At 41.1% G+C, this 17,297-nt stretch overlaps 1 protein-coding gene across 3 annotated transcripts in view; it reads right to left on the bottom strand.

The window, feature by feature from the left end:
* cadm3 (cell adhesion molecule 3) overlaps nt 1-17,297 on the bottom strand; it is an 86,493-nt gene that overhangs the window by 24,414 nt on the left and 44,782 nt on the right. For all 3 annotated transcript variants that reach the window (XM_046052759.1, XM_046052761.1, XM_046052762.1), the window contains exons 4-5: nt 8,236-8,388; nt 2,197-2,334 (exon numbers count right to left, since the gene is read on the bottom strand). In XM_046052759.1, coding sequence (XP_045908715.1) covers nt 2,197-2,334; nt 8,236-8,388 — 291 coding nt within the window. The remainder of the gene's footprint in view (nt 1-2,196; nt 2,335-8,235; nt 8,389-17,297) is intronic.

Raw genomic sequence — 17,297 nt, 5'->3', positions numbered from 1 at the left:
ACATAAAAGTCAGATGTGCTACATGCCCATCCAGCTCCCATAACTCCACAACTCTATTTTCCACCTTGCCACATAAAGGGCACAGTACCCTCTGCAATGGCGCAGAATGCACTAGCACTAGATGTAAATCATGAAGTGCAGACATGTCCAGTATAAACATAAGCATAGGACTTCTTCAGCAGAAATACTGTGAACACTGTGTGGGTCATCCAGAGCAATCAAAACATTGTTTCTGGAGAATTTTAATGTTGTGAGCACCACAAATTGTAGTCACCTCCATTATATTGGAGCGTTGGTAGAAATCTCATGGGACTTATATTAAAAAACCTGGGCAAATTACTCCAAAACTATCTCCGTGGAAGGATACCATTACAGGTAAGATGGAAAATACATCTTTTCGGTATTTTGGGTCAGCTGACACTTTAAACAAAAATCCAATCTCCCTTAAAAGCAACAATCTCTAGACTCCCCTTTCCCCACGTCTCCTCTTTTTAGTTTAGCTGTAACAAAAAGACCAGATAATCTGTGCTCGGGCAGGCAGCTCTCCCATTCCTCCTTCTCTTTGTAGCTTCAGTCCATTCTTTCGATTCATTTCAATCCATAATTATAGCAAGCACAAACACTGCCAAAGCATCAGGCCACAAGACGGGCATTTTTGCATTACAAAGCCTGAGTGTAGCATTTTCATATCAATAAATCATTATCATATTATGTCATCATATTATATTAGTATAATTACTGTAGAAAAGGCCAGTACAAAGACGATCTACTAGTATGAACACGTCAATTTACACAGAGTGGATTTGGCGGGACTTCTGCTGGAGAGCTGTGCAAACAGACAGAGGGCGCTGTTCTTCCTGTACAAGCACGGCTTAAAGCTTATAGAGTTTCTGGTGGCAGCAGATGGTGGAAGGAGCGAAAGGGCGACAGAAACAACACTTCCAACATATTTGTTCTGCTCGGTAAAGGAAAATAGAAAACCTTTGACTGATGAAGCAACAAGAAGGGGGGGGGGGGAGTGTTTACGGGAAACATGGCCGTAATTTGCACAAACGCTACCACTGCCAATACCACTGGTGTGAGTCAGAGGCTGCCAATCGTCTCCTTGATTTTCAGTTCATCTGTAGGAAGAAAAGCCCGCTAATTTGTCCTCTCATGACAACCTCGCTGCACTCACTCTGCCTCTCGCTTTCTCTTCCCTGCTCATTTCTCCCGTTTATCTGTAACAAAAGACCAGGCAGTCTGACCTCATGCAAAGCTCTCTCTATCTCTGTTTCTCTGTTCGACCTCATCCCTTCATCCTCTCCTCCGCCCTGCCTTTTATGCTGGATTCTGTCGTTATCCCCGGCTAGATCATACCCACGCTATCTCTCGCTCTCTGTTGTGTCACTCCCAGTTGCAGATATGTTGCAGCTCAATGGTTGATACACACACACTTGCACAAATAAATTCTGCATCAACTAACACAAAATCCAATAAAATCAAACACATACACAGTTCCTGGATACATGCATAGGCACAAACTTACAGGATCAGGACATAAGGAATGATGGCGGGAAAAAAGGCCCAAACACAAACACAAATGTACTCACAGCATGTTTCTGCACACACACACACACACACACACACACACAAGCAGCATGCTCTCTCACTTGCACACACACATATGCAGGCACAGGTTTAGGACACGGGGAGACAGCAGGCAACGTGGCAAGGACACAATACGCACACAGCATGATCACACACAAGCTTCGTTCTCACACACACACACACACACACACACACAAATGATCATAGATGAGGCATATGTGCACAAATAATTTTAAACACATTCACCATACACACATACACAGAGTACTGCAGAATCCCACAAACACTTACTGTAAGCCCACAGAGAAACACACATACATGTGCACAAGCACAAACCACATCCTTGCATTCCTACAGAATATCCTTGCAGCTACACACTCGCACACCCTGTCCTACACACACACACACACACACACACACACACACACATAACCACACATATGTGCTTCCTTACCACACAAACAGATCCAGCATGAGTACAAGCCAGAGGACAACAACAGACACATCCAACACACGTATTCTGACCCCACAATACACACGCACACTCACACACAAACATTCACAAACACACACAGAGAGCGTCCACACACTCCCTGTATCTCTCACCTTCCAGCTCCTGGTCTCCTCTGTACCAGCGCAGCCTGGCGGGGGGTTTGCTGCCAGTACTGGTGCAGGTCAGGGTGACTTTGCCCCCCTCCTGCACTGCATTCTCAAAGCCTGAGATCTGAGGTTTACCAGGCACACCTAGAGAGAGAGAGAGAGAGAGACAGAAAGAGTTCGAGAGTTAGCAAGTGAGAGGGAGAGAAAACTTTTATGCTGCAGGTTCACCTTGTAGCTAGAAAAAGAAAAAAAAAGGTGAGGGCCAACGGCCGAGCTTCTGACAAATACTTTACATTTTTTGCAAGTTGCGGTGTATCGAATTGAGGAAAAAATGAATATCAACAGCAAAATGTGATACAGCGTCCTCAATATCAGACAAGCTTTCATTTATTTGGCCAGTTCTGAAGGCTCTGATGGAAATCAGCTCGGAGAAATATAATGATGCAGGCTTGCAATCAATTTTGAAGGCACTAGAAAAAAATCTTGGAGACAGGGAACCAGATCAGAAACTCTCCTATCAGCTGTCGACTTATTTTGTTGTTGAGTTTAGAGGATTTGTTAGTCAGTAAAGGACAACAAATTGCCCTATACCAATAAGTTCTTGAAATTTTCATCTAGCAGTTGGAATCACTTTTTTGTAAAATATGCCAGGGATACCTGTGGCACTAAAAACTCAGTTGGCATCCTGCCGTGACTGCATGAATGTAAGTGATAGCAGAAACATTGAATTGTATAATGACATTGACAAAGAAACTATATTTAATGTGGATCGGTTATTTCTTGCCGATACCAAATCTGCAAACTATATATAGGTCATCAGACCCAATAACGATCTGGCAGATTGGATCGGTGCATCCCTAGTTGCCCTTTCATTTTGAAATTTGAAAATATTATTAATTGCAAGATGTTTCAACTGATTGCATCTTGTTGTGTTTAAATATACATTCCTTAGTGCAGTAAAATTCTCAAAACTACTTGTTCAACCTCCACATCATTCAGTCACTTGTGCACACCGTAAAAGCAGTTTCTCATTCTTTTGAATATATTTATTTAATAATGCAAATGGTTATTCACAGCTGTATGCTGTTTCCTACATTATCAATTGCGTATGTCATGTTAAGCACAATGTATAAATACAGGTTCTCTATTGAATAGTCTTACTGCCCAAAACACCTAGGCATAAGTTCACTGCATAAGTCACTACATGCAAAATGGTTGAACACGTCAAAATCTGTCAAGCGTGTTTTCTATACATGTCAATTAGACTTTTTTTTTGTAAATGTGTCCTGAATTGAAGAAGACATCCGTTGTGATGTAGATAAGAATCTGTGACCCGACAGACAGGAATGTCAGCCTAAGGGGTGTTTCCCATGTTTACATTTCTAGTTTTGTATTTTTTCCCGTTGTGCTATGCAGTGCAGTAAAACAGTCTTGTCTTTTTCTTTTGTGTATCACAGTGACATGCTCTGTCAACAAATTACAGTACAGACAAGTATAAGCAACTGTGAACCCAGTCCAATCTCTTGCAATGTATAACTTTGTACTGTTGCAATTGATATATACCATACAGAAAAAGTGAGCATTGTGCATTTTCAATCATTGTCATCAAAACACTATAATTTACATCAGAAAATACACTGTTATTTTGACAACAGGGCTAAACAATTTGACTGTCTTGTCTTAAACAATGACATAAGGACTTGTCATTCTGATGGCACTGACATGTTAACCGACTTACTTTTGAGAGATAAACTAAGGATTTTGAGCAAGTTATGGGCTTCTGCAGGTAATCCACTGTGTGGTGCTGTTTGTACGGTTTCGAGAAATGCACTTAGTGTTTTGCAAATGTTAAGGATGATTCGAAAAATGTACCAAAGTGGCTGAGAAAAAGTCAAATGCTACACTAAAAGTTCATAATTCAAGTGTATATTAGTCTCGTGATGAATTTTCATAACTGAAATGCTGACAACATTTTTAGTAAGACTTGAAAATATGACATAAGCATACAGAAGATGAATTCAGAGACAAAACAATTCCCAAATGTTTCATTAACTTAACAGTACTTATGGCACACATAGCACGCTGCAGTCAACAGCAGCAAAACAGGGCTGCAAGGTAATTCTTGCCGGCAATTGCACGCCGGCAAAGTATAGCCACTAAAGTGCTTGTTTTTGCCACGGAAATTCAGTTCAAAATGTCAAGTAAATTAGAGATTACAGAGATTATTAAACGTGACTCCCATAATTCATTAGTTAAAAGCCAAGATGGGAGTTAAAATGACTCAGTCAGACCAAATGTTTTTTTGGGGGGTAGTTTGCAAGAGAGGGACAGAGGGATTAAATGAGCAAAAGGTCACATTCAAACTAGCTTCAGCCTCCAGGAGTGCCCCAGCCAAACCAAAATGTCATGATACATCTTCCTCTCCCAGAGGTGTTCTTCCAGTCAGTTAAAATAAGACACATTTTTGCTTAATTACTATTTTAACTTGGAGCACAAGTTGAAGTGAACACAAGCATGTGAAGGAATCTACACAACCACTCTGCCAAATATTTCAGAATCCACTTTGTGTTCACCATCATGGTCAAAGGCAAGAGTGGAAACAATTTTTTTTTGCCGTCCTCCATCTGGAGCTGTTGTGGGCGGCACATTTCTCCAAGTGGTGGAGGCGATCACTGTCATTCTGCTTTGGGAAATAATGAACATTCGGTTTGCCATTTACCGCATACCGCCGCCTTGTGCATTAAGGGAGGAGAGAGAGAGAGAGCGAGAGCGAGAGAGAGAGAGAGAGACGGGCAAAGAGAAAGAGACAGAGCTGACAGAGTAGAAGCGGAGAAAGTTACACAGAAAGGTAAAGATGGAGAGGGGAGACCATATCATGAAGGGGCGCCAGGAGGGAAACTGATGTATTATCATTAAAATTGACATGGTCTTGTACCAGTTATTGACATTTTTTAAAATGTGACATTTTTTAGGCCAGAAAAGGCTGGAAATGTCTAAAATAATGCAAGTACTAAGGGAGTAAGGGAGTGAGTGTGACACAACACGGATAGATAGATAGATAGATAGATAGATGGATGGATGGATGGATGGATGGATGGATGGATGGATGGATGGATGGATAGATAGATAGATAGATAGATAGATAGATAGATAGATAGATAGATAGATAGATGGATAGATAGATAGATAGATAGATAGATAGATAGATGGATAGATAGATAGATAGATAGATAGATAGATAGATAGATAGATAGATAGATAGATTAAGGTAAAGATAAAAAAAATTAAAATGTGGTCAATTTTTTATGTAGCAGTATTTGTAGTGCGCTGTGTGCGGAAGCTCTCTGGCAGTAAAGCAGTATTGAATATTAATAAGGGAATAATACAGCACATATAGAATTGGTTGGAGAAGCCCTGTCGAGACCCTTTCCTCTACAAGGAGAATAAAGAGAATAAAGCCATTATAAATTATTCTCTGCTTAGCGGAGGAGAGAGCAGAGAGGCATGCCACACATTTACCACTAACAGACACACAATTTAAAACTGACCATACTCAGCAGTTACGGGCACATTTGTGTCTGTCAAAAACTATGCACATGTCAAAACAAAAATTAAACACACACACATGAATGCTGCTGTGCCAAAACTCCAGATCTCTGGCCGATTTTCCCATCGGGGTCGGTGCGTTTTAGACATTTTACCATACATTTTTAATGGCTTGGCTCCCTCTCAGGGGTCATGAAATATTTATTGAACGCAGAATACAGTGTCACAGCTGTCAATTACAGCGAATAAAAAAAAAAAAAATGCTCGAATCACAATTACTGCAAAATCGGAAGAAATGTGGTGAAGTGATTCTCCCGTTAATTTGAATTTAAAGAGCTAAAGTACACCCGCCTTCATCCTTACTCCGACACACACATTCCCCTCCCCCTTACCCACGCATACACAAACATCACATTAACATTTCAGGCGATCTGCTCATGCTGCTGTCCAGAGCAACTATAGTGAATTATTTTCAATACACTTTGCAGCACTGCCAAAACATTTGAATAAATGTCAACAAAATGATTTATTTAAGGATGCTTCCACAGCTGTTGACGAACAAACCCCAGATTTGGGGGAACAACCTTTCAGCCACAGAACATCCGTTGTAAACATAAGTCACTCTGCCCCACCCTAAATGTCATAATTTTTGTATTTGTTGCTTCCAAGGCGTTTTCCAACGGACTAAGGCAGAAACCGTCTGCAGCTCAGTTTTATCCAACAACTTGTTGGCAAATGATGGTGCATTGAATTAGAAAGGCTGAGAGGAAATGGCAAAAATTTATATAAAATCTCCTCAAAATCATGAACAAGCTTTAAGGTATCAGAGAATATGCAATTAAGCGATGGAAGCCCATTTCTTGAATAAATGCAGATGTAGGTTTTTTCATGAGCAGCACTAAGAATGACTCCATTTCATTACACAGCAATTTAAAAGTGGCATTGGATGCCATGAAAGCTTGGCCGTAAATCTGCCCACCACAACCTCCCAGGAATATCAGACCAGCTGTCTCTCCCATACAGTAAGTCTCCATTGTGGTTTTATGGCCATTAGTAGTTGCATTACAGTATTGCCAAGCGCATTGCTTTGTTCTCATCTTCAAGTGAAACCATGAAAAATGGCTGCCAGAATTAGCTGACAATGTGGAACAATAACAACTCAACTAATAAAAATCAATACTTGAAAGACTGTTCGTGGGGTCCAAAGCCAATTAGCCCATCCAACCAATAAACAGGCTCACTCACCACTGACAGGATGACAGCAACATATTGCAGGCTGCAGGGAAGCATCACACATAGGTAATAACATCCGTCTCAAAGAAGATGAGTGGAGCCTGTTTATCTCCACACAAGAGTTATATGAGGTCACAACCGTACACAAAGGTTAACACTATCAGTAAGGAACTAGATCAAACTGGATGAAGGCATCATGAGGAAAGCTATAGAGTCATGGATCACAAAATGGGTTATTTCATTCATATTTTGGAAGTTATACAATTTATTTTTCAATTCATCGGTGATCTAATGACAAGATGTAATCAAGTTGAATTATAGGATGCAGTGTTTGTGCAGCTTTACCATACTAGGGTCTAAATGTCAGGATATCTCTGCCTATGCGCATTTATTGCAGATATTCTGTCTGTCTTTTATAAGTCCCCTCACTTATGGAACTGCTGCACCGCCTCATGCCAACCGGCAGCCTCTCATGTCACACTTACAACTGACAGCCACTTGGTCAAACTTTTGCTCTGAGAGACGGTAAACTCTGCAGTGTAGGTTGGGCCACAGTGACTTATCCATGTGAATTTGAGCCAGTTTTTTAACATTTTCTGTGTAGTCTGAAAATGACTGGTAGAAAAAAATAGACATTGTAAAATTGTTATAAACAACATGACAACCGTGGAGAAAATAAGAAAATTTGCCAAATGCCTTGAATCATCCGTTTAAATGTGTCACAATCCTACAGGTTTGGGAGAGAAATTAAAATAGACTTCAGTCAGGCTGATTTATACAGCCGTCAGTCAGTCTCAAAGGAGACATGAACATATGAACACAAGGATGGCAAGAATGTCATTCTGCACCATTAGGCCTCAGTGAGAACAAAGAAAGATTTTTAGAAAAGCCTACATAGGGGGAAAAAAATCAGTAGAAACCTTTGGATGGGCCTCACACACACAGAAATCCTCCTTCAAGGACAGACAGGAGATAGGAACACTAAAATTAATAGAGTTCAGGGAGTTTAACTAAAATGATAATGAAAAATGAGAATTGATTTTTGTCTTTTTATCAACAACATGTTTTCTTTTTCGTAAAATCCAGAAAACCTATTTACACACAGCTGTTAGAGACACACATAACTTGCACTTTCATTTCAAGGGTTTATTTAAAGGTCTGGAATAGATGCAATCTCTGTTTTTGGTAACGTCAAGCTGACAGGCCCAGCCACCCCACCCCACTGTGTAAATATGTATTGTGTATATGCGTGTTTGTGTAACCCACCTAGCACGGTGACTGTGGCTCGGGCAGTGCGGACTGGCATCGTGAAGATGGAGCAGGTGTACTCGCCCTCGTCGGCCAGCTGCACTTCAGCGATGGTGATGGAAAGCTCGGTGGATGTCGAGCGATGCAGCTGGATGCGGTTATCTCTCAGAGCTAAAGGAGGAAGAAGAACAGGATATAAATAATTAGAAATGTGCACTTATAACTAATTTAAGTTGTATAATGTATGCTTTTTTTATTTAGATTCTCTTTTGCTTTAAAACTTTTAAAACTTACTGATATACTGAGTAATTACTTTGTATTTTTTAACATTGCAATGGATGACTGATAGTTTTCTCATATTTACTAGGAACTGGTTTTGTAGAAGAAGAAGAAAAAAGAAAAAAGCAGGAAGAGGAGGCAGAGAAAGGAGGCAGAGTATGAGCAAGATAGAAGGGGCAGAAAAAGGTAGAGATAGGAGGAAGGAAAGAAGGAAAAGTGGGAGAAAATATGAGGGGATGACAGATGGGGATGGTCGGGAAAGGTCAGTGAAGGACAACAATATAGAAAGTATAGCAAGAAGAAAGGACTGAAAGAAGGAGGAAATGGGAATTAGAGAGGGAAAAGGTGAGAAAGGGAAAAAGAATAAGGGATAGGGAGAGAGCAGAGAAATGGGTAATGAAGAAAGGAGAAGTTAAAAACCAAGAAAAAGGGATGAATGGATGTAAAGAAAGTGAAGAGTGACATTTGTGGAGTAGGGAAAGAAATGAAAATATATGTAGAAGTAGGTAGTGAGAAATATAAAGGAGATGGGAAGAGAGGAAGCAAGCATGTAAAGGAGGGTGAGCAAGGATAGGGAGGGCAGACTAAGAGGGAAAGAGGAAAGTAAGAACGATGATGTGCAGAATTTAAATCATGGGAAAGAGAAAGGTAAAATGGAAAGGAGGAGGGAAGGCAGAGTTGTGTTAGAGAGAAAATGATGTAAGAGTGAGAGAGGATGAAGAGGAGGAGGAAGAGGAGGAGTGATGAAGAGGAAGTGAGAGGAGGAAAAAATAGCTGAGATTTGTGAGCTTGAACAAGGCAAAGAAAGACAAAGAGAGAAGATGCAAAATGAGAATGAGAGACAAAAGAAAGTGCAGGAGAGAGTAAAAAAAACAGCAAAATAAAACAGAGGAAGCATAAATAGCAAGGAGAATAAGGGAGAGACAGTAAGGGATGGGCGGAGGAGGAGGGAGAGGGAGTAGGATGAAGAGGAAGACAGGGGGGAACATAAGAGAGACATAAATGCCTTTGTCATCAATGAGAAATCCAGCCATGAAAGAGGGAGAGAGAGCGCAAGCGACCAAGATAGATGATGATGATGATGATGAAATGCTACGAAATAACTGCTCGTTTCTGTGATAGCATTGACCTCTACGGTGTTTGTGCTGTATGATTGCTGTCTGTGTCCCTGTCTTCCTATCTGCCTGTCCATCTAGATGTCTATCTGTCTATCTCTCTGTCTCAATAAAGGCCATTCAGCTTTGTTCTCCAGCGCCATCATGCACAGTTGGTTCCCTGCAAATAATGACTTAACACATAACAACCACACTAAAAGAAAGCAGAAACCTGCAAAAAATCCTTGTGGTCAAGTTAGACATGTGAACCTTCCGACAGATTTGTTTCCACATTCAAAATTGTTTTAAGTTACAGTGGCACTGTTTTTTGTGTTATCTCAACTCTGAAACACGAGGAGTAGAAGGCTGAGAAGACTCAGATAAACTACTGGCTATATTTTAGGCATTGTTAGTTGTATTGTCTGATATGAGGGAATCAAAGCAGATGTGTAACAGACAAAGTGACCCCATAAATTGCCCACAGAAGCACTTCTATTGGCTGTTTAATGGCAGTTTTGAACATACTGTATTTCAACTTAATATGGATGGGTGGGGTTAACAGTCAAGGTCAAGTTCTAGAGTAGATGGTTTTGTTAAAAACACTACACGCTTTGTCAGCATCTGGTTTTCCTTTGGAGATAATATACATCATCAGAAAATCAGCTGTTTGCCAGCTAACATGCTAACTAACTTACTTGTCAATTTACTTTATTTGTGGGATTTTTGTTTGATTTGCTTTAAATCTATGTTTTCGCTTCTTCTACCAGTGAACGTGACCAAACAATTTAGTCTTTCCTACTCTACCAACAGTAATACAGCGGCCTGGCTAAACTGCACACAGTACTATGTTTTTAGCTAGCCACATATAGCCAGCAGGCCAATTCTAAAATAATCTGATGCTAATGCAGCTACTAATGTTAGCCAGGGTGCAAATCAAGAGTTTACAATTTGCAACATATACTCACAGGTTCAAAAATGTGTGAGTCTATGAAAGTTTGTGGTTTTGTTTTGTCGGCCCCTTTCTCGTTCATAAGCGTGATGTTGAAATGTTGACAAGACAGAATCAATCACTATTTTTAAACAGTGATCAACGTGACTTTTGTAGTCAGATCACTAAAGCAACCGTTTGAACATTGACTGGATTCTGCACAGGATTCAATCACAATTTGCAGAAACTTGTGAGGGTCATATGATATGGTGTTATCTACACGGTATTGTAATTAGCATCTTGCAAAGACGAAGATGGTTCTGGCAGAGAGATCATTCTCTTATGTGCACCTACATGGCATGTAGGCAGTGGTACTGCGCAGAAGACGGATCATGTATAACATTTGAATTCATAGAGAGAGCCTATGTTCATGCAACCAGATCAGCAGGTTATTTCATCAGAAATTATTACTGCTAACATTACTGCATACTGCTGCTGTATGTGTAGTGCACTGTAATCACTGCAATCACTAATGAGTCATGTTTAGCCATTTCATCACCCCTAATTACATAATAAAAATCTGACCGTGTCACACTCTGCATAGGCACGCTGTGGATTTGTCTCCAGATTTGTCTGTCACATGAACTAGATATCAGATAATTCACCCTTTCATGCATGAATTATGAGAGCCTTTGTCAGGATTTTTTTCCTATGTGTTTTTATTGCTCTTTATAAATAAAAAATTAGAATTTCATTTTTTTTAAAACACACATTTTTCAAGGAGTTTCTCACATGTCCACTAAGGTGGACAGCGTGCGTCTAAGGTATTAACTGAAGAAATATTTATCTAACAAACCAATGAACATAATGATAAAGTATGTGAAAACTATATTTTTAATGCTGTTAAACCATTGTGGTAACATATTTTAACATATTCTAATGCAGTTTAATGCAATACGTAAACATTGAACCTCACTTCTGAATCCTCAGGCTCTCTTTCTCCACACCCTCAGCTCCACCATCACTGCTGCTAGCATTTGGGGATTCTCCTATTTCTGGCAGCCATTCATTATCACTGCCACTAGTATTATACTTACTTGATTCTGATGGAATTTGCTCCACTATCCTGAATGCCTTTCTAGTACTTGCTGCAACACACTAAACATTACTCACATAATGGAACTAATCTGCATGAAATATTGTTTTTGAAAAACTACAAGTGTAACATAAATCCATTGATTTGCATCCAAAAAAGTTAGTGCACATGAAGTATTACAAGTAAAACAAAGTCTCAGTAATAGTTAATTGTAGTTGAAATATAGCCAGTGATGCTGCAGCCCAATCCTCGGTTCTTATCCTGCTTGACCTATCAGCTGCCTTTGACACAGTCAACCACAGGATCCTGCTATCCGCTCTCTCAGCAATGGGCATCTTGAGTAAAGCATTCCTGTGGTTCGAATCCTACCTCTCGGGGCGTTCCTACAATGTTTTGTGGCAAGAACAATTATCCTCCTCCCACTGCCTCTCCACAGGTTGTGCCCCAAGGCTCAGTGCCAGGGCCCCTTCTCTTCTCAATTTACACCACCTCACTGGGGCCGATCATTGGCTCGCAAGGCTTCTCTTACCACTGCTACGCAGACGACATGCAACTCTACCTATCCTTCCCGCCAGGCGATCCCACTGTCTCGGCGCGGATCACGGACTGTCTCTCGGACATATCTGCATGGATGAAGGCTTGCCACCTACAACTAAACCTCTCTAAGACTGAACTCTTGGTCATTCCAGCCAAGCAACCTATCCACCACAACATCACACTACAAATTGACTCCGCAACCATCACTCCAACCAAGGTGGTGAGAAACTTGGGTGTCATGATTGATGCCCAGCTGTCCTTTTCAGACAATGTTGCTGCTGTCTCTCGGTTATGCCGCTTTGCTCTATACAACATAAGGAAAATCAGGCCCTACCTCACTCAGTACGCCACCCAGCTTCTGGTACAGGCCATGGTTACCTCTCGCCTCGACTATTGCATTGCCCTCCTAGCAGGTCTTCCAGCTCGTGCGATGAAACCCTTACAAATGGTTCAGAACGCAGCAGCGCGTCTGGTTTTTCATCAGCCCAAAAGGACTCATGTCACTCCATTACTCAGTGACCTCCACTGGCTCCCCGTGGCCTCCAGAATCTAATTCAAGTCACTTATGATTGCATACAGAGTGACTACTTGGTCTGCACCCATCTACCTAAACTCCATAATACAAAGTTACGTTCCTTCTCGGCCACTACGCTCCTCCAACGAACGCCGCCTGGCTCTGCCATCCCTTCACACAAAGCAATCCCAGTCCCTGCTATTCTCATTTGTGACACCACGATGGTGGAACGAGCTACCACACGCCATCAGAGCAGGGGCGTCCCTCTCTAACTTCAAGAAGCTCTTGAAAACTCATCTCTTCCGAGAACACTTCCTCTTATAACACCTCTAACTCCTAACATCTAACATGCACTTCCTGTGCTCTTCTTTTTCTATCTCCTACAATTATCTTGTATTGATTGCACTTTTTGTTTTGATTGCAGTTTTTATTAACTCTTACTTCCTTCCCTAGGTATTTACCCCACTGATGTGATATGTACTATGAGCTCTTACTAGTATTTATTGCTGCTCTTACTAGTATGTATTGTCAGTTTTAGATCTGTATTTGATGCTCTGTTGATGCTTGTATGTTGTTCATCAAATGTAATTCGCTTTGGATAAAAGCGTCTGCCAAATGAGTAAATGTAAATGTAAATGATGCATAATGTCCAATTTAGTGGACAGATGATTAATTGTAATTTCCTCCCAACATAAAGTCAATACTTGGAAAAATTAACAATTGTACTACTCCTTAGTTGTTACGAGATGTTACCAAATTTTATTTACCTGCAGGTTTCTCCTAAAATTGTAGGAATGCTGCTCAGCATTTCCGATTGTTCGTCGGCCATCTTGGTTTTGACAAATTTAATTTGCACTTACAATGGCTTACCAGACAGTGGCAGTGTATGGCATAACACTCTAGTGTCCACTGTAGTGGACGATGTGCAACTAGACTATCAGAACGTCTGTCCATTCAATTAAATGGCTTCTGAATAGCTGTCCAGTGGAGTGACCACTATGCGTGAAAGGGTAAAAGACACAATCTGCACTGACTACAAGAGCCTCTTAACTCCAAAAATTGCGCAGTGCTTTCTGCAATTGAGCTATTTTAAGTTCATACCTTAAACAAACCGTAATAGAGTTTGTTTGGAACCGGACCGAGACCACCTCTTCAGCTGGGTGTCTATACGGTTGTTTGGTCCAAACCTGTGTGTGATTGCTGTATTCACACCTGCCCAAAAGATCCTCGCCAAGGGGGAAACAAACATGAGTTTGATTCAACCGAACCAGACAAGACAGGTGTTTTATCCTGAAAATCTTAAGACAAGATTGTATGGGCAACTCCAAATATGTGTGTGTGTGTGTGTGTGTGTGTGTGTGTGTGTGTGTGTGTAGCTAAATAGTGTGTTCTGGTCACTGTCTGTTTTCATATCTTATTGTTTATTTGCCATCCTCAGTATTGAGCCACATCTGTCTGTGTGGCTCCTCATCTTTCTGTCTTTATGTCTGTCTCACTATTATCTCCCTGTCTCTCACTTTCCCATCTGTCTGTTCACCTGTCTATCTCTATTGCACACACGTACACGTACACACACACGTACACACACACACACACACACACTCCTCTGTTTCTCCTGGTATTTTTTAGTTATTTCTTCCAACACTACTTTATCTTCATGCCTTATCACTAAGCAAGGTCACTACATTTGTCTTCATGAGCTAACCTCTCTGTGTGTCTGTGTGTGAGTGTGTGGGTGTGTGTGAGGCATGCGGTCACTCACTCACACACACACACACACACACACTCACACACACATATATCCATGCCCCCTGGACCCTGCGCTCAGCTATCAGTCTCCTTAATTCTCTTCTCCTCATCTCTCCTCAATCTCCCCTCTTTCCCTCATTCTTGTTCTTCTTTGTCTTTCTCTCGTACATCTCACCCATTTCTAATCTTTTCTGACTCCAGGCTTTTCTATCTCTTTTTGTGTCCTTTCTTTTTTTCATTATAAACAATGTATATTGCTTGCAAGTAAAGGTGTGATGGATTTTCAAAAACGATATGATATCTAGTTACAGGGGCTTATCGATCGGGATGCCCCTGAAAATTGTACATGTGCCTCCTGCTGTTTATCCCGCGATGTGGGCAACATAAATAGCCTGCCAATAGGTCACACTCTGCTGTTTGGCTTTTGTTTCCTCAGTGAAGGCATGTAATACATTTCTTAGTACTGAGGTAAACTGGATTAATAGACTTCCAAGACTTGGACAGACATGAAACGCTAAACATTTAAGCTACAGTTAACAGCATGCAGCTACATAAAAAAAAAAAGAGGAATTAGGAATCAAGACATTCCCAGTTCAAGTCTGGCTTGGGACCCTCGTTGCATCCGCCTCTTTCCCTTGTTTCCTGACATCTCTCTGCTAGTACCCAGTAAAGGCATAAAAAAGGAAGTAAGTGGTTTTTCACCAAGCTGAAGTTACTGTTGCATGCACCGATAACAGCAAGTTAACGTGAAAGATCACGCAATTCTGTAAATCTGAAAAAACATACAGTATTTTAAATCAAAATTCATTTTCAGATTCTGGGGACATTTTGGATGAATTTGGCAACAATAGCAGGTTATTTTGTTCGTACTTGTAACAATGGGGCATTTTATGTTTGCTACAGCCCTGTTTTGTTCTTCTGACTATGTTCTTCTCCATAGCAACGTCAGCTGAGGCTCATGGGTGTAAGTGTTTAAAGCCATCTGCTAACCAAACAGAAAAAAACATGATTTCTCAGAAATAAAGTTAAAATAATTTAAGTGTTTCACATGCAGAGCGTCCTGTAAAACTGTAAAACTTATTTAGAGTTGTTTAGCAGAACATTTGGTGTTATAAAAGCATATAATGATTGATTTGGTAAGATATTAGCATGTAGCATGTATAACAAAAACAAAAAAGAAAACCAGTCTTTGTACATAAAGGCAAAGTCACTTGTTTCTTATAGGCACTTATATACATTCACAAGTGAATTTCATGCTCCAGAGATGCACGTTGCTAAAAGTAGAAACGGCACATAAAGGTAGTAGGGCAGAGAACACAGCCGCACTTGAGCCACAAGTGAGATGGTCCACTCATAGACTTCGGCACACTGGCTCAAATGGCAGCGGATCATCTCCAGCAGCCCTATAGTGTCAGTAAATTATCAAGGAGGCCCCTGTGTTTCTATATTGAGGAATTCTGAGGATAAAAGACACAATTAAAATGGGAATTTACAGTGAGAAGAAATCCCTCTGTGAACAGCATCTTCTTCCACTTTGCAATTCTGTGTGTGTATGTATGTGCGAGGGGTTTCTAAGTGGTGTCAGTAGGGCTTTGAGCAGAGAAGAACGAGCATTTATGTGTGTTGATTACATACCAAGTACAGGATCTGCTTATCAGTGTACAGACCTTTTTGTACATCAGTGTTTGAAAGTGTGTCTGCATGTCTCTATTGCTTGTGTGTGTGTGTGTGTGTGTGTGTGTTTGGCCAGACAGTGGTTCTTGTCTGCAGCTCAAACTCGAGACTTGATACTCCCCAAAGGTCCAACTGTTGATCTGGTCACAGCATCTATTTTTGCCTACTTCTTGTCTTCTTCCTCCACCTCCTCCTCTTCTACCTCCCTCAATCTTTCTCATGCTCTTTCAACTTCAAACATTCAGGAAGAAGAGAATTCTCTCACAACACACACTGAGCGCACATACATATATTCCTTGTTCATCTGCCTCCTGCCTCCTTATGCCTTTCCAACCAAGTTTCCACTCTATCCGAGAAGTCTCTCAAATTCAAATTTGCTTCATTGGCACGACAGGGGAGAAACCTATGTTGCTGAAGTAAAGTAAATCAGTTACAGACCAATATTTTCATATTTCTGTCTCCATCTCTCTCCCAGCTTGTGCATCTCTTCATCTCCATCTTTGGCTCAGCCTGAATCTGCATTTCACCTCTCCCTCCTGCTTCCCTCTCCATCCATATTTTCTTCCCATCCAACCGTTCTTCTCCTTTCCAGCCTTGTTCTTCACTCTTTCTTCTTCTGGCTCCCCCCCCCCCCCCCCCCCCCCCCCCCCCCCCTTCTTCTCTCGTCATTTAACCCTCTCTCTCTCATTTTGTTTAACATTTTAGGCATTTAGTTGACACTCGCATCCAAAGACACTGCCTCTCTCCTTCTCTCTCTCTCTCCCACACATGTCGCCTCCATCCTCCCATCTGTTCCTAAATATTCTCTCCAGCTCCCTAATTATCCATCCTTTCCGACAGCTGATCTGGGTTCAGTGACCGCGGGCTTCCCTTGATCATAACGTCCCTGCTGATCTGAGAGCATCAATTGATCCTGGATCAGTGCGGCAACGATGAAACGCTTGATAAACACACACCTCTGTCTGTTTCATCCACCTTTCCTTCCTTCCCTCCGCTTATTTCTCTCTCTAAATCCACTCGTCTCTCTTGCCCTACCTTCTGACAGAATTAAAAAAGAATCATTTAGAGGCTGCAGCACAAACGTATGCAAAATCAACGGAAGGAGGCAAACAGAGCGGGATGAACCAAACTTTGCCCAAGGTGGTGCAAATTGAAGCAAGGAGGCATTAGTTCCAGTTGAAACTTGAGAGAGAAATGTTCCCAACGGTG

Source organism: Micropterus dolomieu, linkage group LG06 (genome assembly GCF_021292245.1).
Source record: "Micropterus dolomieu isolate WLL.071019.BEF.003 ecotype Adirondacks linkage group LG06, ASM2129224v1, whole genome shotgun sequence".
NCBI classification, from domain to species: Eukaryota; Metazoa; Chordata; class Actinopteri; order Centrarchiformes; family Centrarchidae; genus Micropterus; species Micropterus dolomieu.
Note: the sequence above shows the minus strand (reverse complement) of the source record. Positions and strands in the feature narration are given on the sequence as shown.